Source organism: Chelonoidis abingdonii, chromosome 7 (assembly GCF_003597395.2).
Source record: "Chelonoidis abingdonii isolate Lonesome George chromosome 7, CheloAbing_2.0, whole genome shotgun sequence".
Taxonomy (NCBI): Eukaryota; Metazoa; Chordata; order Testudines; family Testudinidae; genus Chelonoidis; species Chelonoidis abingdonii.
The window spans coordinates 95,463,267-95,488,058 of record NC_133775.1 but is presented as its reverse complement, the minus strand read 5'-3'; the positions used below and the strand labels follow the sequence as shown (position 1 = coordinate 95,488,058).

At 41.4% G+C, this 24,792-nt stretch overlaps 1 protein-coding gene across 1 annotated transcript; it reads right to left on the bottom strand.

Annotated features, from left to right (window-relative positions):
* Window positions 1-3,387: 3,387 nt before the first annotated feature.
* Window positions 3,388-15,989, bottom strand: SPRY4 (sprouty RTK signaling antagonist 4). Its single transcript, XM_032769166.2, has 2 exons — window positions 15,836-15,989; window positions 3,388-4,397 (listed from the first exon to the last, which is right to left on the bottom strand). Exon 2 carries the CDS (start codon window positions 4,344-4,346, stop codon window positions 3,447-3,449), a length of 900 nt encoding a protein of 299 aa, XP_032625057.1. The 5' UTR covers window positions 4,347-4,397; window positions 15,836-15,989; the 3' UTR covers window positions 3,388-3,446.
* Window positions 15,990-24,792: the final 8,803 nt, after the last annotated feature.

The window sequence follows — 24,792 nt, the reverse complement described above, 5'->3', positions numbered from 1 at the left end:
GCCTTACTCCCACTTGTGTTCATGAGGATAGGAGCCAGCTCCCTCTGGCACTATGCCAACATGACCAGACAGTAGCCCGAGGGATTGTGACATAGAGTTCATACTTATATGGCCTAGTCAGCAGTCATTCTCCTGGTCTGTACTTCGGTTGATATAGCTATGGTGCTCAAGGGTGTGTAAAACAGCCATGCCTGAGTGCTGTAACTATGCTGCTTAATCCCCCTAAGTAGACAGGGGAGATAGAAGAATGCTTCTCTCAACCTAGCTCCCAACACTTGGAGAGGTGATGTTCCTAAACCAATGGAAAAAATCCCTTCCCTCACTACAGGCTACATCTACAGTAGGGGGCTATGCTGGCATAGTAGTGGTGCCACAGCTATGCTGCTGGAGTCCCTGTAGCATAGACATGGCCTAAAAGAGTGGGGTAGCTTGCAGGGATGACAAACCATGTTGCATGTCAGGATCTGTTTTCTCTGCATGAGAGGTAGGCAGCTTATTTTATGAAAACTAGGTGTGGCTCTAGCCTAGCCCACATTTAGATGGCGTATTAGAATGTCCCTGTATGCTTTATGTCTCTGGAGTGGCATGAGATCAAAGTGGGAGTATGTCCCTTAAAAGTGAAGGTGGGGGGAATTGGAGGAAAAAGGGGAAACTCAATTGTTGGCTGGAAAAATACCCTCCTTCAGCACAGCAACCAAAGGCATCTAAAAGGAATAGGGTCATATTGTCAAGGCTCCTCTCGCCTGGTCTAACCCAGAATCTTTTGAATGCTATGCAAGAAGCTCAACAACTTTGTTGCTATGCCTCAGGCAAAGAGCTGGTGAAACATGCCGACTGATTGCTACACCAACAGGACTCGAAGAATACAAGGAGCTTCATTCTGCTACATTTACCACTGCACCAACGCATCCACTAATGCTTTACAGTCTTCCAGCATGGGATCAGCTTACGTTATAGCTGAATTTGTGTATTAAAAGAAGCCAACAAAGAAATAGATTACAGCTATGTACAATGAAAGTAAAAGTTGCTGGAGGTCCTCTTCATTAAAGGAGAACGTAAGAATATGGAATTGCTTTGTGTGTGTTTACATGTGCACACAAGTGTGGAGTGGCACAGTGGAGACCATTCAAATGTTATGTTTGCTTGCAGTAACATACAGACAGCCAACAGAATTTCTACTGCAAATTTGCACTAGGAGACCCTACTGCACTAAGCTAGGGCCTGGGGTAAACAGAAAATGTGTAGATGGTGGCCATTTGGATGCTGCATATATTCAAGGTGGAAGATAGCTGATATAGATCTCTGTGCTTGTTGCTGCATCTTTTAGCCCATTTATACTTGAAATGATATATCATTCCATTAAATAGCAATGCCTTATACATTCAACCAGCAGTTTAACCAGTTTGGGGTTCTTTTCTTTTTTCTCTGCAAGGTTCCCTCTGATTTGTGCAAGATTAAACATACAAACCACTTCACTGCACACACAGTGTCTTCCTGGTGAGGGTAAGCTACAGGAATCAGTATCTGGTAACATAGATACAGTATACCTTTTCTATGATTTACCATAAACAAGCCAGCTAATGCTATAAATATAAAAAGGAAGTTTTTTTAAAAAAACAATCCCCCACTTAATAAATATCTACAATTAAACTTAACAAAAAGTCACCCACTCAAATGAATTCTTAAGTAAAAAAAAAAAAAAAAAAAAAAAAAAGCTCCAATGAGTACATTTTGAAAAAACAAAACAGCAATTGTATCGCAACTAAGCAAATGTGATTTCTGGAAAATGCTACATAAGCTTTGCCTGTTGCTTATCTAATTAAAAATGGCATTTCTCTGTCATTGCTATGCATTTACGGAGTACATTTCCTCTAATTAAAAAAAAAATACACACACACACAGATTAGATCAACTTTCAGCATGCAACAAGTACCTATCTATTTGATTTGTTGCATGTTAGAACAACATTTTTTGTTTAGCACCTTGCAGTTGTCAAGAGAAAGGGGTTACTGCAGCATAAGGAAGTGCAGACTTGGCCCTTGTATGAGTGCACAGACATAGCCTATGATCATCAGCTACTGAAAACCAAGGGCAAGGTTCCATAAATATGCACCCTTGACTTCCCCCAGTACTCATTAACACTAAAATAGACACTTTTTAATTTCTCTATTTACACTTTACAAAGACACACTATTATACAGAAAAGGCAAAAGTTGAGCAGCAGCAATAGAAATAAAGGGGAAAAAAAATACTTCAAGCAAAATGTCATTCTGCCAAAAAAATGAGTCCATAATATTATCAGCAAAGTAGATCTGAAGAGCTTGTTCCATGAGAACAGGTATTGGATTGATGTTCATTTAAAAAAAATATGTACATGTGTATTGTGCTCAGTTTTTCTTGACCTTGCTACTACAGTTTGAGAAGGGGGGGGGGGGGTAATTTCTCAGTTTAGTGAGACTTCTACATCAGCATTTGCTGAGCAAGAAATAACACTACAGAAGTCAAATTCATTCAAAGCCCCTTGGAAAAAGTTTTACTATTGATATAATAATACATTTTTAAAATCTACTAAATGTGACATCTGAGGCTACAGACTTAGGCTCACTAGCAAAGTGACAAAGTAAAATTTCAAAAGAAATTGACATGGGGGGGAAAGAAAGTCGGGAAGAACACATTATGCCCATAGTCCTCTTATTGAGGCGAGGTGAGGGGGAGAGAGATTCCATCACTACCTCCATCAGAAAATAAAATTGGCATCAAAAGGGGAACGTGATGGTTGGGGTAGGAATAGAAATATACCTAAATGGCAATGACAGTTACAGAAAGTGATTTGAAAAAATTATTTCTATTTCAAAATCTGTTCTGGAAGGGGGAAGGAAAAAGCTTTGGGAAAACATTTACTTTGTACTCAACTGGCACTTTTAAGAGTCAAGTGGAGAGAAAAAGGTTAACCCTTTACCTTCAACAGCTGCTGGTCACAAATCAGAGTTGAAAAAGGAAGAAAACCCACCCTACTCTGAATCCACTATTCTTTTGTGAATGAAAGTGAATATTGCTTCTGCTGATGTGCCTGCCAAGCTAATAGTTAATTATTCTTGCTGGATGTAGGCACAGCGAGCAACCAGCACTATGAACCAGATGGTGAAAAGACTTTTTAAGCAGCTGTACTCTGTAGTCTATGTTACTTTTCAGCCTGGGTTCTGTAAAGTATTAAGAATCCTCCTCCATTGGCCCCCTTCTGTTTAACTTTAGATAATCAAATCCAAAACCCTGAATAACCCAAAGTGCTTCAGTTTATGGAAAATAGTTACTTCAGCTTTCTCTGTTGATGGCAAAAGGCTAACACATGTTATCCCCAGAACACAGGTTATAACCTCCCCTTTGGTGTCTCTTCCACCTTTCTCATATCCCCCTGCTTTGCCCCCACCCTCCACCCCCCAAAATGGTCAGAAAGGCTTTTCTGGCCTGCTTGCTTTGCCATCCAGCGCCACCTTGCAGATGACACTGTTTGTGTTTTTACACCTACATCCAGGCCGGCTCACTTGGTCGTAGCATCTCTGGGACAGTTTCACACAGCCGGTGGCTGGCAGGTAGCACAGCAAGCAAGGCAGGACCAGAGAGAGGGCACCCATGAAAGACCAGCGGGCACAGCAGTTCGAATGGGAGCAGGAGCAGGGGTGGTCTGCACAGGAACCCTCGTCATCCTCGTTAGTGCAGTGGTAGAAGACTCCCTTCACCAGACACATGCACGTGGAGTAATTGACCAGGTTCTGTGCAGAGCAGAGACACTCCTGGTTGCACACCCAGCAAGAAGGCAAAGTCCTTGGCAGGGCACACTCCTTGCACTTGCATTTCCCACAGGCTTCACACAGTAAAAAGTGCTTGTCAAGCTCCTGAGACATGGGTCCCTTCAGATCCATGGGTTTGCAATTAATCACCTTGGGCTGTATCCGGACCGCTCTCGGGGAGGACTGATCCACCACGGGGGCTGGCACCATGTGATCCAAGAGCCTTTGGTCAGAAGACGTGCTGCTGCTGCTGCTGATGGAGCTGGGCCGCCCACTGAAAGAGATCCAGGGGTGGGTGACATCCTGCTCACATCTCTGCAGGTGCTGGCTGATCAGCGCGGGTTCATGGTGGCCTCGGGGGCGCTTCTGTGCTGCCAGCTGGGCAAGGCTGGGATTGTCGGTGTAGTCATTCTCAACGTGAGTAGTCTTCATCTGGTCAATGGGCAGGATGGTGAGCGGATGCTGCAGCCTCCCATATGGGATCCGACTGTCCAGTAACGGCTGTACCATGACGGAGTTTGGCACCACAGTTATGTTGTGGGGAATCCGGGGCTCCATTGGTCAGAGTGTCCTTCACCACTGGGGGGGGACAAAACTGCTTTAAGTGTCCTGAAAAAGAGAAGGGAAAAGGGGAATGGTTCCCAAATTAACTCACATTGGACTGGGAATAGTGGCAAGGAAGGCTCGTTGCTCTAGCAGCTATTGCGCTGAAGTGATTATGAGCCAAACACACCTCAAGTGGAGATAAAGCATCTGCTCTTGTGTAAAGCCAGTATTCATACTAGCACTGTTCTGCTCTTACTAACCTAGGCTTGGCATAGCGCTCCCCATCATTGCTACATGCAATGATATCTTAGCCCTTTCTCTGTCAGTGACTGCTGGGGAGGCAATGCAGGAGGAAGGAAGGAAGTTGAGCTTGAGGGCTTAGAGTGATCAGCCTGTGTTAAAATGTTCTTTGGCTACTCGGAATGTTACCTTGTCACCTCCCTGGGTCTCCAACAGACATGACTATGAGCGATAGCTAAAGTTTGGGAAGTACTGGTTTAGTATACTCACGCCAAGTAGTACAAAGTCTCAGGCCTGAATTTAGTCCCTCTGTGGATGACTTAAGTGAGGCAGCGCAGAGTTTGTCTCCCCATTTGCTCAGAGTTGTAGCATTTGATCATAAGGGGAGTTGTTATGGGGGGAGCTGTCATCCTAATTCACAGACCTCCCCATACCTCCTCACTCATGACATCCTGGGAGGGCTGAGGCATCCATACAGAGTCCCAGACCCTGCTTGGTATACCCCTGCCTTCCTCTGCCCATTCCTGGTCTAATCCCTCTTCCCTCTCCCGTGCAGAGAGCAGAAGTTCATTCCAGTTAACAATGACCACGGCAGACCATTCTTCTCATGGAAAGTTGCTGTGGGTTTCTAGGGGATAATGCCTCTGACCACACCTCAAACCCAAGTAAGTCCAACCTCGCAGAGTTCACTTGGGAGGCCTTACACAGACTTGAAGGATAATGCTACAGCCAGTTCTGACAATCCTGCTAAACTGGCAGACACTGGGATATGTTGTAGGCCTTGTGGACCTCACCCCACTAAGTGCAAGATGAAATGCCAGAGTGCTCTTTATTGCTCATGTTCCTGTGCTTCATGGCTTGGAGTATGAGCTGCTTCTGCCTGGCTAAAAGCCCTCCCAGAGAACCCGGTGCCCTAGAGGGTTCAAATTACCCCCTTCCCATCCTGGCCCCAGTTGGGGCATCTTACAATTCCTCACTGATTCCCCAGTTCAACAGGACATCCCAAACACCCACAGCAGTGGTTCTGAACATAATAATCCATCTTCCTCCCCTGTGAACTTGAACCATTCCTGCCCTTTTCCCTCCCCCTCCCGAATCCTCTGCTCCCTTGGGGAACTTGAATGGCCGGAGTTTGGAGCAGGGGCGTGGGAAAAGGTGGGACCCATACACTTAGGTTCTGCAACTTGGGTATCCTTTGCAAAGCTCCCCAATGTCTGTCTCAAACTGCCCTCGTTCAGACAGATATTGGCCTAAAAAACAGGTTTTCTACTTCTTTCATCCCCATTGTGGGAAATATAAATAAGGAGGATATATAGTGTCTCTAGCAGTGCAGCCATCTAAGAGAGCAACAAGAAAGAGATCGGTGCAAATTACAGGTAAAGCTAACTTCAATGAGACTACTGAAAATCTGATCAGAGATCACATCTCCATCAAACATGAAGCAGAATAATATTTAGCCTAAATGCTGTTTACTAGCTAGACCAGCTCAACCATCTATTGCTATAGTTTCTAATTTCATTGAAAGAGTGCAATTTATACTGGAGCCAATCCAAAGATTCAACTGCAGTGTAGGACATGAAACCACAGGAAGTAACTAAACTTAAATCAAAGAACGGAAACTACTTGCTTCAAATTTGGAAAATACACATTGTTTTCTAGTTGATGGGCCATTTCCTCGCTGAGTGACCTTTATATTTATGAAGTATGTTCAGGATCAGTTTAAAGCAGCAGCAAGTAAAACTTCAGAGTAAGCTAAGGGAGAAGGAGCCTTTTGGAATCTAAAAGGAAGTAGTGAGCTGGTTGAGATTTTTATTTTAAGTTTTAGAAATTTGTGAAAAGATTTGGGATTTTACAACAGAAAGTCTGACAGTGGGGACTGATTTATCCCTAAAAGTTGTATGTATGGAAAGAGTGCATTAAACTGGAAGAGCTACCTAAGCTTCTGTCCTAGAACTTTGTGTGTGTATATGTAACATAGAAGCACGCTCCTGTATAGCTTGGCTGTTAAATCATTTTCCACTAGTTTGTTTAATTGAATGAAAAATACTGCACCAAAAAAACCAAAACAAAACAACCCTGCCACCTCATTGCATCAACCTAGCCTTATTCTTTTATTTTTTTTGCGGGGGGGGGGGGGGGGGGGCAAATACTGACTTTAAAATGATGACTAGAACCCATTACCAGAATAACTTATTTGCTTGATAGCCCTTGGGATCGATCCGAGAGGTGCTGACACCCTCAATCGCTAGTAAAATCAAGATTAGGTGAAGTAGCTCAACCTCACAAAAGGCGCTCAGCATCTTGCAGGTAGGGCTCATGCAGTGAACTGGACTCTGGAATATCCATCTGTGGTCAGTACAACATATGCTTTTTTTTTTGCTGTATTAGCTAGTGCTGGTTGCTGCTTGAGAGGGTGCAACACAAGACAAGAATGGGACAAATTGCTTTATCTAGAAGGAATAATTGAAGCATTTATGGTGGCTTAAGTCTTTAGCCAGTTCATTGCCATTTAATAGTCTCTAGTTACTTCTCCTCCTCCGTCAGTCATTCACCAAAACAAAACATCCATGTTAGAAATCAATTGAGATATTTGTTCCTTAAAAATCAGAAACTATTCACTGCTCTCAGCCTCTCACATTATTGAACTACAAGCAGAAGGTTTTGAAAGCAAACTTATTTTCTACTTGCAAGGAGATTGCTTGATTGAAGTCATTGTCTTCTGAAAAAATAGGGCAATGTAGTTCCAAAAGTGGGGCTTATGGGGGGGGGGGGACGATGTTATATTCATGCCTAGAGTTCAGTGCCACAGTGTAGAAAGTACTTACTAAAGCTCAGAGTTCAGTATTCTACAAAAAAGTGTTAACCACTGAATTTGTCAGCCAGAGATTATGCATTTAAGGGAAGACAGTTGTATTTCACAGGAACCTAGTTTTTTAAAGCTTAGAGGATAGAGATGCAGGTATTTCAGCTGGAAAGGTGTGCGTTCAACATGATTAATGTTGGTATGGGTGTAGCTGGAGCTGTATAAAATGGTGGAATACTGCACCATATTAAAACAGTCTTGTTTTTTGCCCCTTATCTCTGTTTTGTTGATTTTGAAAATGATTTTTTCATTACAGATCTTTTTTTATTATTAAAATAGAGCATATGCACCTGTAGCTTCCAAATATCAGTTGGAGTCTAATTGAACCCCAGCTGTACTCTAAGGAAAATCAGTGGAGTTGTGCTCATAGGGAGCAGCTCTAAATTGGGCTGAAAAATCATGATTTAAGGCCTATTGTGTACTAGTATATGATGGACAGAACATTTTTCCTGTAGGGTAGTGTCTAACGTACCTGCCTGGGCTAATAGCATTTAGTTTAACTTTACAAATGACAGGTCTGCTTCTGCACCATTGAATTCAATGCATGTGTGTACACACTGCATCAATGAACAGCAGCCATCTCTGTGATAAAAGGCAGCTGTCAGGCAAACACCACAATATTTACAAGGGCAATTGAGACTGTACTACATCTTTTTATATATCTGAAGGGCCATGCAAATACAGAGTTAGCTGCATGGAATTAGTAGGATACTTTGCATATTCAACAGATTCCACTGAGTTAGACACAGATCATACAGAGACTGTAGCCATGTCCGGCAATTGTTATACTCTCTGTGATAGTCCATATGCAGACAAACATCAGCAGGTGGTTTTAATTGGGATAATTAATGCTGGTCAGAACACCAGCTTTATTTCATTTCCTGGACTTAAATCCTCCCAACCCCCAACAAAACCCCCACCCAAATGGACTTTCAGACAGTTAAGGTTGAAAATCAAACTTAGCACTTTTCATGAAATTATCTCAATTGCTTGGCCAAAGGTGGGAAGTATCATTACTCCCATTTTACAGGTAGGGAAACTGAGGCATGGAGAAGTTAAAATGAAAAACCCAACTCCTAATACAGTGCTTTAGACACACTGCCTCTCTTTAGACCACAGTATCCTTTAAAATTACATATATCCACATACTACTATTTTTGCTGTTTGAATTAAATTTCTTCTCCCTATTCCGCACCAAGATTTAGTAGCAATACAAGACCCCTGTTTGGCTAAGACTTTATTACTCTTACAAAAATAGCCTGAAGCATAAGTACATTGTATGATGCAACAACTTGTCTTTTTGTGATTGCTCACTCAGCCTTTCTCCAGGACACATCCTGAGCAGCTGGGCTGAGCACTGGAAACTGACATCCTCCCCCAAGCTTCATCCCCTTTTATCTTTAGTACTTGGGTCCTATGATAGAAACAGACCTCGGAATGGTCATCTGAAGCACACTGCTGATGACAAGCTTCTTGCAGGCTGAATGTTTAGAAGAAGGGGAGACGCACTGGACACTCAAGTTCTATTACGTATTTAGTGACTGGATTCTGACAGCCACAGGAGAGGGGTAGAAGGATTTTACATTAATATTTCATCCAAACTACTTGTAAGGTAGCAGCAATGCCTTAGCACAGCAAATCAGCATTGGGTTGTGAGCCCAAGCTCAGATACAGGACTTGACCCAGCATGAGAGTGGTCACTGTATCTAAAGTAGCTCTCAACAGAGGAAGAGGCTGAGTTGGACAGCTCAGCCTGTGCTTTTCTGAACTGATGTGTCTGGTTCTGGCTCCCAAAGCCATCCTGGTTAAAGAAAGGTGGGAAATAAGAGTTGCTAGAATCAGCTGGAAAATGATCTTTTGAGGAGAAAGGGAACTCTTCTGATGGCTAGGATAGACCAGTTGAAGCAAAGTGGAAAGGAACTGACAGATGTTTGTGCTCCCACTGGATTGTGGGCAGAGATTTTGGTTTCCAGGGTTGTCATATGGACATCACTCAGAAATACCCCAAATACTGAATTCACTTAAATTCAGTCATTCTGTTCATACAAATACATTCTAACATGATGTGTTGTTTGAAGAGCCACTGCAGAGAATGATATGCAGTTTAATAAGTGCCCTGCATTTCATCTGCAAGGAAGGGATTAATGAGGTCATAAAAAGGAGAGGGAGGAATCTCCCTCTGCTTTTAGTTGTTTAGAAGGATGAAACAACTTGCAGCTTTCATAGATCCCTCGCAGATAACCAGTCAAACCAATATTCAGGCAAGACTGCATAATCAAGTTTATTGGTTTGTGGAAAAGAATTAGTACAAAAACAGAAAGGCCATAGATTTTAGAAACCAGTTTTCTTTCAACTCTTTAAATAAATAAGTAAACCAGAATAAAATCCACCAAAAGTTACACCTGAATTTAAGAGCTGTGAGGTAACGCCCATCAGACATCAAGATGCTTGATGATGAGCCACTTATCAACTAGCAGTCAAATAATTTAATCAAAAATTTACAGTACCAACTAAAATTTAGCTCACTATATTGACTACCTACTGTGTAGTCAGCTCCCAGAGAGAATGGTACCTTAACGGTCCTACTGACTCTTTTTTTAAGTTAACGGTGCTGCCTTTCATCCCTGATTCATGCAGGGTATTTAAGCACATGCGTACCTTTAAGCACATGTGATGTATGGGTGTATGCAACAAATACTGTCTCTCAAAGCACTGATATAAAATTCTGGATGCTAATTTTGTTTTAATATGGATTAAATAGCCTATCCACAACATGTACATAAAATAGTTAACACTTAAAACATTAGTAAATTCAGACATGCTATTGGTAAGCCAGGCACAAATTTACAAGGTCTGACTATACAGGCAGTTTTCTGAAACCAGACAATAAAAGGGAAATCTCACAGATGTTCTCAAATTGGTCTTATGTTTAATTTTAAAAGTTAATTCCAGTAAGTCAACTGAAACTCTTTTGAAACCGAGAAGTCAAGAATAAACATCCATTTAGAGATGATTTGTCTTTTCCCCCCCATTCAAGAACTAGGAGTGACCATATCACAAGTCTGCAACATTTGATATAAAAAGAATATACAACCCTTTTATAGGAATTAACTTGGTGGTTAATTCCATTAAACTGACTGCAGTTGTTGTGATCCCTTTTCACCATTTCCTCTTTTAAATATCCAAACTACTATTTTGCTGCATAATAATTTCCTGAAACTTTAGGGTTTGCAAATAATGTTTTAAAAAAGGTACAAAGTGGTTGTTATGGTACCATTTCAAACTTGGAAGTTTTGTAGGATTCACTTTATGGAAAAAAATCATACAGAATTTAATGGGAAATATTTTTAATAAAGTTTTTGGACTATCCTACAAAATTTAATAGAAAAGTACATACTTACTATAGAACTCTATGGAATGGTTTATATAAACAGAAAGGCTCATTCTCTATTCAATTTTATAGGTTTTAAAATAATGTCTTTAGAATCCCACTGGTTTATGTATTAAATTCTTTTGGATTTTCATAATAGCTGGGCAACTTCCAGTTACTGAAAAACAGAACAGACTATGAATAACCTATTTAACTTAGTAGACAGGTATGCATCTTCATACAATTAGTTAAATACTTAACTGTTTAATAATTGTGTTTTTGCAATCTATTGAATGATCTATAACCATGTAGTAATAGCAGGATACTGAAAATGAGGGATTAACAAAGGGCCTGATTCTGCACCACTTATGGGGGAGAGCGGTCCCACTGATATCACCTGAGGAAGGGCTGCAACAACAGGCCTTAAAGTGGCATCAGATGCATCTTTCAGAATCAAGACACTTACATCTCTCAGACACAATTCCCATTAAAGTCAAAAGAACTTGCAGATGCTCCATACTCACCCCTCACCCACCCAGGACCAGGGCCGAGATATCTTTGTTTTGCCCAAGCAGCTTTTGTAAGGTGCAATTAAAATGCAAACATCAGAGCTTATGCTTAAATAAATGCCATCGAAATAAAAAGCCCCCAAACATTGCTTGGAGTTTATTCAGTAATAAATGTATCACTAGCTGGATCAAAGGAGTAATGCAATATAGAGCTGGAGTTAGAGTTCTATGGTTGTTCATATCAAGTATTGATTTGTGGGTAACATTACCTCTTTTTAATTAAGATTATGCTTCATAAAGGCAATTTTTCAGGGACAGCTTTTGGCCTTCAGCCTGATGCCTTTCAATGGCATCTTGGTACTCACCTCACCTTGTCAGATGGAGAACTCTGTCAGTGCCTCTCAGGCAAATTGATTATTTCCCATAAAATTGAGGCTGTTTTGTGGCACTAGAATGTAGTGCTATCATGGTTTGCTCCACCCTCACTGCCAGCTGAAGTACTGTATGCTGTTTATATCAAATACCTGGAACCAAATTCCACAACACTGGAGAGTTACTGAACCGCATCAGAGGGTTCCTTTTGAACTAGCAAAAAATCAGACCCTGTTGAACTTTGCTCTGGTACAGATACTTAGCCCTGAAGTTTCACTGAATGAAAGTAATAGGATGCGGTGGAAAACAATGCAACCCCAGGTTCTTTCCTTAACCTCAGAGCATAACCTATACAACATTTCTAACTTAACAAACACTAATTTTTGATTTGCTATAGTGTCATCCATTCAAAGATTTCATAGTGTTTAACAAATATTAATAAAGCATCACAAACCCATGTGAGGTAGGTGTGTGGAAACTGGCACACAGAGGTGAAGGAAAATCCTGAACTGATTGAAGGAAATGGGAATTTTGCCATTGACTTCAGTAGGGCCAGGAGTTCACTTTAAGTGACTTGCCAAAATCATACAGTGGGTCAGTGAAAGAGCTTGGAATAGAATCCAGATCTTTTGATTCACAATCCTATCATCTAACCACTAGATCATGCTAGAAAGAACACCAGTCAGATCTACCTGCAGAATTTCCACCGATGCAAAGTGAATTCTGATTTGGGCAGGGCAACGCTGAACTCAGACAAATCTCAGCAACTCCTTATATCCAAAATTATCCAGAAAAGATGATAACACGTCCCCAGATATTTCTAAGAATGAAGCCAGGACATCTGCCATGACAAGCATGCCATTGACCAGCTGGAGGAACACATTAAAGGGGCTAACTGAAATAATCCTTCCATAGCACAGTACTTGAGAGGGAAAAACTTATGGACTTAACAATGTGGGGGACATGCAAAGAGCAGCCCAATGCAGACAGGAATGGCAAAGCCTGATTGATACTCTAAATCACATTTGATAGCATGGGAAAGATTCAGAATGGTGAATCAGGCTTGCTCTGTAATTGCAAGGATGGCCAAAGTAAGACTGCGTAATAGGCAAGAATGGACCATAAAAAACTGAACTCATTCTGAATCACAGAGATAAACAGCTGAATGAAATCTGAAGAAATTCTAACCTTGCGTTTGGTTAGAACCTCTTAACTGGAGACACCAACAGTAGTAAATGATGCGCTATTACCAGCAGAAATCTAAAGGTCCTATGAAGTCTTCTCAAGATTTAGTTGGAAGGAAAGAAAACAGAGAGGGGTTATAGCTGGAAGAGAAAAATTGGTTTCTTGCTGCAGAAAATGCTTTACAAGGATAAATCTCAGTGTCATAGAAAGCTAGACGCTACTCAAAGGAGGCACTCCCTACCAAAAAGTGTTGTAGAAAGTACGCGTGAGAGAGAGAGAAGATACGTGGGTGTGAGTAGAATGTCTATAGTTTCAAATTTCATTAAGTCTGATTTGATTTAACCTCTAAGCTCTTTACCAAGAAAAATTGTGCCTTATTTTTTCTGTAGTACATATACAAATGAATAAGAGGGTTGAATCCCCTTTCCTGCCTAATGGCCTCACCTGTGTGAATATACTGTAGTTACAGTATTTCCACTGAGAAGAATAAGGGGCGGGAGGGGGTGGGGAAATCAAAAAGTTTAGTAAGGGAAATCTGACTTTTTAAGATGAGGCATTAAATCCATGCCAATGGCTCTGAAATAGAGAAGCTGAAAAAAATAGACCTGTAAACTTTCCAAGAAGCACCCTGTCCAGTCTCTTTCTTGCAGTGTGAGCGTGAGGATTTGGACTGAGAATTTTCATATCTCTGAGGATTACAGTTTATCTGCAATAGAGTCTCTTATTTTTATTGTTTAAATAAAATAAATTTTGACATGCAAAAGTAAGTCACAGAATTTAAAGAACACAATTAGAGTTTTATAAGTTAACGATACTAAATGATGAATACTACCAGAGGGCTTTCTAGTAAATGGGAATTATACTGCATTAGACCTTAAATTTAAGAAAAACAAAAACCAACCCCCTTCCACAGTGTTTGGTCAGTTATTTGCCTAAAGAGGGACAACTTTAGACACCAGAGATGAACTTGGAAAGCTGTATAGTCAACATGTTTGATTAGCTTTCTGCTTTTTTTATGATAAGGTGGGGAAAACTGTAGATATTATGAATTATACATTGCTGCAGTGCTAAAAAAGGGTTGTTAGGGCCATTTTCTTGAAGCCTGATGACCATTTTCCCACCATGGTTTGGGAAAGATAAAAACTTTTATTTTGCTCTTTTAGGAGATGAACAAATCTTTACATATCTCACAGGGGATTTCAAAATCACTGCAGGATTTCAAAATATGTTTCCTTAATTGTGCAATAGCAGTAGAGTTCCTTCTATCAACAGAACAAAATAGCCTATGGAATATGGCACATTTATCAAGGAGACATTTCCAATAGGGTTCCAATAACTGAAAGCAACCACTCCTTCCTCTATCATTCATTTTTATATTAAGAAGAGGAAGCAAGTCATGAAGATAATTGTGATTCAGTGGACAAATTACAGCTTTATTTTTAACCCCCCAAAATCAGAGATGACTGACTTAATATTGAACATGCTGGTTTCAATGTATTTATTTTTTAAGCTGATCTGAGATTTCTGTAAACTGACTGTTAGCATATCATGCTTTAGGATGATTTGGAACAAGGGAAGTTCAAGAATAAAAGACAGATTATTCTCTACACTGGATAATTCCATAGTGTTTTCCCCTCTACCCTTCTCAAAAAAGGAAAGAAAAGTGTGGCAATACGATATTTTTAAATTGAGAAATCAGACCCTTTTGGAAAGATTATATTGCAGAAAAGTCATCCCCTGTAATAAATTACTTCTGATCACTTGAGGAGAAAGAAAGAATTAAGTCCATTCCCCTGGTGATTAATGCTGATTCCTGTTTGCACTCCCATTTCCAAGGTCTGCATTTCCAGTCCTGCTCTTGTCTTGGACTTCTGTGCCTTGCATATGTCCCTCTCTGTTTTTTCCATTTACTTTCTGATAATGAATTTTCAGACGATATCGTTTCTCCTCTTGTCTTTCCACTGGTACCAGAAAATATAACCCTAGCTTGTCTCTGTCTGCTACGCAATTGGTGAAGAAGGCATTCAAGACATTTTTCTCCATGATATATACATACATATATATGGAGAAAATATATGTGCAAATATAAATGACTATATGCACAGATCTTCGTTAATTAACTACAATTTAAAACATGTAACTACAGCCCCATGCAAAGTTATAACTGTAGCAACAAAACTGCACAGCAATACACAGAAGATTGTGGGGAATAGAGCAAAGATGGAGTAAGAAAAATAAGGAAAACGGAATTGCAGGACAGTTGCATGAAATAAAATGCTAAAGAGCAAAGGTCATCCGGTAAAGATCTGACACTCCAGAGACTGAGCGCTAAAGTGTCCTATTATGGAGACAGCTCCGGAGCCACTTGATACTAGCAGGATAGAAGGCATGGAGAGAAGAAATACATAAAAGTCAGTTTTCGTACTCCACGGAAAGACCAGGTACAGTTTTTATTTGTAAATCTAGGGGATCGTGCATGGATACCCGTTAGGGGAAGGGGATGGGGACAAAGGAAAGGAGTCTCCATCAACAGAAGAGAAACCTAATGCGATTCTAAAAAAACCCCCAAAATAATCCCAACCCAAATGTGGTTTAAGCCGCCTGCCGTGTCCATACGCCAGATGCAGATGCTAACAGGAGAGTAGGAAAAGGAGTTTCAATACGAGTCATCGGAATACACGCGAATTGTGCAGGAACCGGCTAATTTCTTTTCTTGGAAGAATGCAAATTTCCCTTTAGGTCAGGAGACACCAGACAGCTCTATATAAAGCATAATATATGTGTTACTTTTAGAAAAAAATCGTAATATACACATGTATGTTTGTGTTCAATGTCACGCAAAGGGAACAGACAAATACACCTAGAAAGGCAGCAAACATTTTCTGGGGTGGGGGGGGAATGGGATTTATTTTGCTATTTTATATATATAGATAATCTCCACAAATATGAATCGCCCACTTACTTTAAACAGCTCAGACAAGACCATCTCTCAGCAGGCGAGTTAATCCTAAATCCGAGACAGATCAAGGGGCTGGACCTGCAAATCTCTGGCACGAAACACCATGGGTCTCAGAGAAGGACCTGCAAGTGCTGTGCTGTCAGCAGCAGTAGCTTCCCCTTGCTTCGCCTCGATGGTGCAACAACTGCTGCCTGGGAAAATGGCTATTTTATGAATGGGAGGATAGGGACCCCCCTCTGCGCATGCGTGTCCTCCCAACTCTATGAATGGGTGGGCACTGAAGCCTCAAAGCGCATGCTCTGCTCTCTTTTATGAATGGGGGGCCGGAAGGGAACTTGTTGCAAGTTGCGAAGGCTAGCTGTGGGTTGAGTTTTTTTATGAATGGAGGGCAGGCAGCAGCTGCGCATGCACCACACCCCCCCAGTCGTAGGCTGAAGGTAAAGCAAACTGCAGCAAACGCGGGGTGCATGTGCAAGGAGGAGAAATGGGGGGAGGAGAGATGGGCTTATTGTGGGGGTGGCGGAGTTGGAAGAGGGGATGTTGGTGTTTGATACCCATACAGGAGACTTGGTGTGTCCCTCCACTGTTCAAGGCGCGAGGTGGAGCATGGCAGAGGCTGGGAGAGTTGTTCTTGTTCATGTCTGGCCGTTACTCCTTATTGCTGCTGCTCAGATGTAAAACTGCAGAGGTCCCCGTTTCTCCTCACCCCAGCTCGAAGTGCTATAATGACAGCAGGCAATTTCCCCTTCCGTCCCCATGCAGCTTTCCTCCCGGCGGGACAATCGCCGAGCTAGCGCTGTCCTGTCTCTGCCATTTCCAGGGCGGACAGGGGAAGCTCTGCTGAGCTGCAGCGGGCAATTGTTGTGACCTTCTGCAAAGCAAAACACGCCAGCCGCGGGGAAGCGTTGGGCCACCATGAGTCAGTTATTTCTACGGTGATTATTTTCTTCTCTTCCCCTTATCTCCCCTCCCAAGGAAAATAGGGATTTCCATAAGGAAAAGGGGATTCGCACGATGTACTAGCACCGTTTTATTTCGCCTTTTCAATTAAAATCGGCAGTTTGATCTTTTAAGCATTTGGGAATCTCAGCCAGGACGGGATTTTCGAAATAACTGGGAGTCTTTATATTATTCTCGTATTTATTCGTTCTTAGTCTAACCCCACTGGAGTGCATGACGCTTCCCAGACAGGAGAAAAGGAGCTCCCCGTCTTACTGACGGACAATGAGAACTTGCATCATGCTATGGAGAGGGAGAAACAGGGTACAGGGAAAACCGATCTCAGGGAAGCCTTTATTTACGAGGAAATCTGATCATTTATTTCGGCACACAGACCCGAAATATAGTGTATCTGTACATGAACGTGACTAGATGGGAGAACTAGGGGAAGTAGCCCGGAGCTGATGTTAGCGACTGGAATCCAGCATTTTGTGTGGGCGAGGGAGAGTGAAATAAAATGTGAAATAAGCCATTGGGAAAATTAGCTTGCTTTGCATTGTACATCATTTACCAGTAGTTAGACTTGCAGTGCAGTCATTTTAGTGCCGCGCAGCTATACAACGTCATCCCAATAACACATCACGGCTGATGTTTGCTGTTAGGTTCCACACTCAAATGCAAGTAAACGCGGTAGGGGACAATATGTCTGACATGCAACATATGTAGATTTAGTTTAACTTCAGTGTAATTCACCAGGGTCACCTTCTTCACTGATTTATTTCCCCCTCCCCCCAAATTTTAATGAAAGCATCCAGAGGAGAAGGGCGGTCTTGTGGCTACAACTAGGACTGTGAGTGAGAATTCAGATTTGGGTTCTATTCTCAGCTCTGTTGTTGGCTTTCTGTGTGGCTTTGTGCAAGTCATGTAAACTCTGATCCAATCATTTAAGGCCCCTTGAAGTCAATGCATCCTACGCAGTGGGTATTCATCCAGGAAAGCTCATGCTCCAAAACGTCTGTTAGTCTATAAGGTGCCACAGGAGTCTTTGCTGCTTTTACAGATCCAGACTAACACGGCTACCCCTCTGATACTTGAAGTCAATGGGAGACAGGCCCTTAGGCTCCGGAAGTGCTCAACACCCAACAGCTACTATTGTCCTGCGTCTGGCTCCCTGGAAAATCTTGTCCTAACTGTGGATGCTGAGCATTCTGAAATTAAAACCTCCTTCAGTGCTTCCACTTCTCATCTGTAACCAGAAACATTTTCCTGCCTTGCCAAGGGGCTACCAATATAAAAGTGATTATTGTTTGTGCAAGGATCCTGAAGAATGTTGCAGACAGTGCTAGAAAAGTAGAAAATATTATAAATAATAATTTGTTGTTTCATGCATTATAGTCCTTGAAGTGACACTTACAAAGTGCTGAGCAGATATCTTTTTCTTTTTTTTTCTTTCTTTTTTTTACATTTCCCACTGCAGTCAGTGGAACATATCATTAGGACCTGGCATAGCACTTTGAAAGTGTAATATTATTTATTATTCATCTATTACTAATGATGAATGCAGTGTTGTACATTAGGTTAAATATGCCACATAAATAAAATGCTTCATCTCAAAGAAGGTAAACCCTGTAGATTGCAATTGGTATTAAGTCATGTGTTCCTATGTTTCTGAGGACAGGCAAACTTTCCAGTTATGCACGGATGTTGTTATTGGACCATCTGCAAGTGAAAAGGATGGGGGGAGAGGGGAGAGAAACAGAAACGAGCAAGTCATTTGTGTTCTCATAAAAATGCTTACTAATACATTTGAAAATCGGGGGCATATAAGACAAAACTGACCTGAGGTATCATTTTACCTTTTAATATATGCATTGAAAGAGCTACTTTCCCTGCACAGGGTTAACAGTGTTATCAGTATTCATGTTAAGAGCAGTGATGTGTGCATGGAGATGCAAATATACCCCTGAGTCTGGGCCCAACATGTATTTTCTCTAAAACAAAGTCTTACAACAAAAATAATGCATGTAGGGTACAATCAGTATTGCATTCTGTTTATGTAATGTTATGCCGTTCCATCACCACCAGCTGGCTGTTGGCCTCCACCCCAGAAGTAGCTGCAGTTGTGGTTCAGCCATTTGTAAAATACTGTGAGATCTTTTGGATGAATGGTGTTACATAAAATATTATTACTAGATATTAGTAGATTGACATGTTTTTAAAAAATTACCCCAAAATAATGGAAAATGTTGCCAAAAAGGGTTTATTTGCTGCTATTGCTCACATTGAATGAAATATATTATTATATAAAAAAGGCAGAAAAACTGAAAGATTTTCTTTGCATTTCTCTGTTCAGTAGATTAGTAAATATATGGACAAAAGAAGAAAATGTTAATGTAACTTTAACTGAAGAAGGAAATGTACAGGGCTACCCTGTTGTTATTTTTATGGCCGAAGAGCAACTAGAAGTTGAGAGGTTCAACTGTCTAAACAAAGAACTCTGCCTCTGATCACTCTCAGGCACAAATTCTGAACCTTGATCTGAATTTTGCAAATGTGCTGTAAGTTTATACTGTTGTTTGCTGTGGTGTTGTAGCTGTGCTGGTCCCAGGATATTATAGAGACAAGATGGGTGAGATAATATCTTTTATTGGAACAACTTCTGTTGGTGAAAGACAAGCTGTCAAGCTTACACAGAGCTCTCCTTCAGGTCTGGCTCTTTCACCAACTGAAGTTGGTAAGATAAAAGATATTACCTCACCCACCTTGTCTCTCTGTAACTTTATAACAACATGAGATCCAAACGTACTCCCTCCCCAAAATTAGAGACGTTCAAAACTAGGTTCTGAATTATGTGATCAAGAGCGTCTGTATAGCAAACATAATGGAAGTCCTTTGCTACCATACAATATGTTTTGCTCCATGAATCCCCAACTGCCTATGTGGCATCTGATAAACCTCTATGTTGTATCAAAGAGGGCTGATGCCATAATTAAACCGTATAACTATAGGCACAGCACAACAAGAGCATATAATCTTTGATATAGGCACTAAGAATGGAACACGGAAGAGGGGAGCCCATCAGGGATAACCCACTGCACCTAACAAAGGAAGCAAAAGATTAGTCCCCAAGTGCTAGGGAGAGGACAGTTAGAAATGGTTTACAGTGTTCTTGGTATCCATACAACTTGAATCAGGAATAAGATTTTTTTTTAAAGTATATTTTTGGGAAAATTAGAATATTTCCTCCTTTGTTTCCCTTTCCCTCCCCTGAACCCCACTCATGCCTGTGCATGACTGGAAGGTGACTTACTTAGGAGCTCATTGTCTTTGCTCTGAGCTTTGGCCAGGAGGGATTCCTCAAGAGCTACTTCAAGTTCTCCATTCACTCCAGGGTTGAATATTCTGATTCTTCAATGCTATCAATCCCTGTGGTAGTAGCTCACCTTTGGGCTTGTGCAATACTGGCCAACTTTGCAAACCCCAAGCACACAAATCAGGAGTCAGGCCTTCAAAGATCATGAGATCGACCTGATAATAATGAAATTAAAGTAATACATTTGGGTTCTTTTTATTTGTCCTCTCTTTTTTAACCCTTTAGGTTTTTTTTTTTTAACTTTTCTCTGCAACCATGAGCAACTGAAGCTTACTACTCTATTTTTATTTAAATGAAAGCTGAGTTTCTCACCTAATCACATGACTGCAGGAGCTGAGGCTTTAAGAAAATCGTCAACTGTCATGAGGCTTGTGATAAACTTGCAAGAACTGGAAATACTAGTGACACAAAGCTCCTCATTGCACACCTTTCTTATGCCATAAATTAACTGCTCACCTAAAACTCAATGCATGACTTAATCTCTATTTAAACATCCATCTTAAATGGGCACAGATTCTCATTCAAGCCCCTGCAGTGGGAGAATTTTGCCATATGTGCATTGCACACAAATTAGCATCCCTTAGACTATTCTGGCATATTCTTGGAAATATTGTAAGACCAGCTCTGCTGCTGTGAGGGAGACCAGATCATTGTGAGGCATCGTGCCGCTTCTAGACTACCAGTCCCCAGGTCATTAAATCTTTTATTGGAATTTTATTTATAGTGAATGTTTGTGCAGCCAATGCAGCTCATTCCCCAAACCCCCAATACTTCTGTCTTTGGTTTGACAGGATCACCATTCCCTGAGTCTGAATATGTCCTGGAGGAAGCTTCCAACTAAATGAGAACTGAAAGAAGCTGTTCTGAGTCATGACTCAAATTACAAATGAAGGCCCTATAACTGAGGCACTCATGTATTTTAACAAAACTGTATTGATCTGATCCATCCTCTATTGCATTCCATCCTCTTGGTGCATTGAGAGTTTGGCTATGGAGATGTTTGTACTTTTGCATGTTGCATGTGCTGGTTTGGTGCATGGAACATGTTTCTGAAGGAAGCTTTGTTTCAGAAGGTTCCTCTGTAGTAGAAGGAATGGAACTTGATGTTTGATATGAACTTGCTTATTTTCAGCTTGGAAAACCTTGTCATGTGGAGAAGAAAAATGAGTGAATAAGGTTAGAATTTGGGGCAAGTGACTTCAAAATCAAACTTAAAGTGAGAGAGAGAATTACAAAACATCCAGGGCAAAACTCTGTGCTCACAACCCATGCAGTTCCATTAAGAGAGAAAATAGTGCACAGCAGGGCCAGCTTTAGGAAGTGCAGGGCCCAATTCGAACAGTTTTGGTGGGCCCGCGGCAGGGATGACTAAAAAAAAAAAAAAAACACGTAAAAAAACACTTGTCCTGTACTCACTGGACAGTGCTCCGAGTCTTCGGCGGCACTTCGGCGATGGGTCCCTCACTTGCTCCAGGTCCTGAGCGGCACTGAAGGACCCGCTGTCAAAGACCCAGAGCGAGCGAAGAACCCGCCACTGAAGTGCCACTGAAGACCCAGAGCGCCGCCAGGTGAGTAAAAATTAAATAGGCGCCTCTAGCCAGGGAAGGGATTCTCACTGGATGCGGGGCCCTCTTAGGCGCAGGGCCTGATTTGGGGGAATTGGTGGAATAGGCCTAAAGCCGACCCTGCTGCATGGGTTCTGTACATTTTGATGGTTGGTACACTACCTGCTGTTCCACAGTCCAAAGAAATATAAGGGGGTTTGGTCTTTGTGGGCATTTCAACCCATAACCAACTGGCCTTATGTTAAAAAGCAGAGGTTAGACATTTATATTTGGTCATTTGGGGCCAAACCCTGAGAGATGCTGTGACGTGCATCTCCCGTTGACTTCAGCAGATGCTCAGGATGTAAAAGAGGAAATCCTGATGAGTGGCAGACATATGACTCTGTTTCTGCTCTACTGTCTCTATTCTGTACTTGGATTATTCCTGCTTGTGCTTCAGATGACAATACAGTTTTAGGTTCTGGTATTGTGCATAGGATTAATTTAGCAATAGACTACAAGTGACATCTGAAATGGACATTTTTGTGCTCTGCATTAACGTGGCTACCAGTGGTCTATATAATAATATTCCATGAATATCACTGTAGAGTATTATATCTGTTGAGTGAGCGTGGGGCAATGGAAATAGCTGTATGTATGGCTGAGGGCTCGTTTTGTTTATTTGAATATCACCAGGTTGAATCTTCAGTGGGTTTCATGGTCTGTTACCATCCAGTTTTAAAGTTCTCAGCCATCTTGACTTTCTGAATTACATTCATGCAGTGTACAGTAAGGCAAGCATCTATGCCTTGTCAACCCCCCAGCCCATTGTGATAGCAGAGGTAACTCAACCAGTCACCACCCTTTTACTCTACACCTAATTTGCATGCAACAGTTTAATTGGTTATATGAGGAAGACTGCACAGATGGTACATTACTTGGCCCAACTGCTCTTCATACATACCAACACAAATCTCCCAGCAGAACACAACCCACATGCAAATCTCCCATGCAAATCCACACAAATCTCCCAGGACAACTCTTCCAGGCACAAATTAACACAACCACTCTCACAATACTACCAGTGCATACATTAACCCCAAACACACCTCAGCCTCTCACCACAGCACAAACCCCTTACTTGCCATCCACACAACTCTCCCAGCACAACACAACCCCCTCGCAACAATACAACCAGCGCACACACTAATCCCAAACACACACACCGCCTCTCACTGCAGCATAACCCTTAATTCGCCACTCATGCAAATCCACACAACTCTCCCAGCAGAACACAGTCATCAACAACACACCCAGCATATGCAATAACCTCAAACATCACACTGAAGCCTAGAATGTCTATTGACTATAGTGTCAATTGATGGAGACAGTGACTAGCATGGCTCTTTTTGTTTAGGATATCCCCAGGTTCAATGATTGGGATTCACAGTCTCTTCCTGTCCAATTTTTTAATTCTCAGCCTCCCTTGGCTTTTTTACATGTATGACTTTATGAATTAGACCTGTGCGACAGCACAGACTTTCACCCATTAGTGATTAGTTATTGTTCGTAAAGGAAACTTTGAGATCCTCAGGTGAGTGCTAAGTACTCCTGGAACTAAATGGCCGAGGGACGAGGAGGGAGCGCATTTCTGACAGCTTTGCCACTTATCAAGCAGAAAGTTCCTGAGCGCTGACATTGGATTCTGTAAAAACCACGAGGAGTCCTTGTGGTACCTTAGAGACTAACATTTTTATTTTGGGCATAAGCTTTCATGGGTTAGAACCCACTTCATCAGATGCATGGAGTGGAAAATACAGGAGCAGGTATAAATACATGGAAAAAATGTGAGTTGCCTTACCAAGTGTGAGGTCAGTCTAATGAGACAATTCATCAAGCTGAGTGAGGGTGTGTGTGGGTGTGTGTGTGTGTGCAAATGCCAAACGCTCACATAATGAAACCCTTTCTGCGTGTTGCACGTTTGAGCACTGTAGACAATGGAAGGTCACCCCTCAAGCTATATGGACATAGGCAGAATTATCCGAGTTACAGGCACAAATTTCCAAAAAGAGCAGAAGAGTGGGCCCTAGCTAGTGCATTTTCAGAGAGCTGTGTTTCCCAGTGTCTTATGGTTGCTGTCATTAGACCACTGTTGTCAATTAGTCTGACCTTCTGTATAATACAGGCCATAAAACTCCCCGCTCCCCCTTCCCAGATTCCTAGAGCAGATCTTTTAGAAAAACACCCAATCTTGATTTTAAAATTGCCAATGATGGAGAATCCACCAGGACCCTTGCTAAATTGTTCAAAGGGAGATTACAATAAAAGCCATTGAATGAAGAAACCACCAAGGTAAATGGACAATAACTAGATAACTGCAGAAGGCTTAAGGGAGTTTCATAATTACCCCTGTACCCTGCATATATATCAAGTGCACTGCTAAGAACTGGTTGTTTTTTAAAGTGTTTATATTTAAAAAGGACACTTGGGTTTTTAAAAACTCAAAAGTTAAAGTTCCATACAAGGAGGAATATCCACCCCCCCACGTTTTTTTTAAAGGTTACATTCCAGTTTACCATGCTGTGGCTAATTTTATAAAGAATCAGTTTTACAGCTGGGAATGAGAAACTAAACAAAATAATAAATACACAACTTGAGTTAGTTCCTTTTTTTAAAAAAAAAAAGCAATTTGCAAGTGTGTTTGTGCTCCCAGAGATACTGTCCATGCACGGTCTTTCGTGATTTAGAACTACAACTTCATTTGTGTTAGACCTACTGAAAAAAAGCCAAGCACCCTTCCAAAGCAGCTCCAGTGTTAGCCCCCAGATGCCTCTCTTTCCATTTGTGCTGATACAGGCTTCCATTTTTTAGTGCTCCAGAACAGTCTGTAATAGATCGTCAGCACAGAGTTCTTCAGTTACCACTGACTGATGTATGTTTGGTGGAGCAGATTAGCCCCCCCAGTTAAAATCACATTAAAATCAATAATCACTTCTGAATTTGCCATCTTTCAGTCTGACAGTCTATTAAAACGAAAAGTGGCAAATTCAGAATTTTCCAAAGAAAATACTTTATTCACACAATCCACATTTAGCCTGTGGAAC

What these genes read in the sequence shown, in the direction of transcription:
- SPRY4 (XM_032769166.2), bottom strand. Translation starts at nt 4,346, where the DNA reads ATGGAGCCCCGGATTCCCCACAACATAACTGTGGTGCCAAACTCCGTC.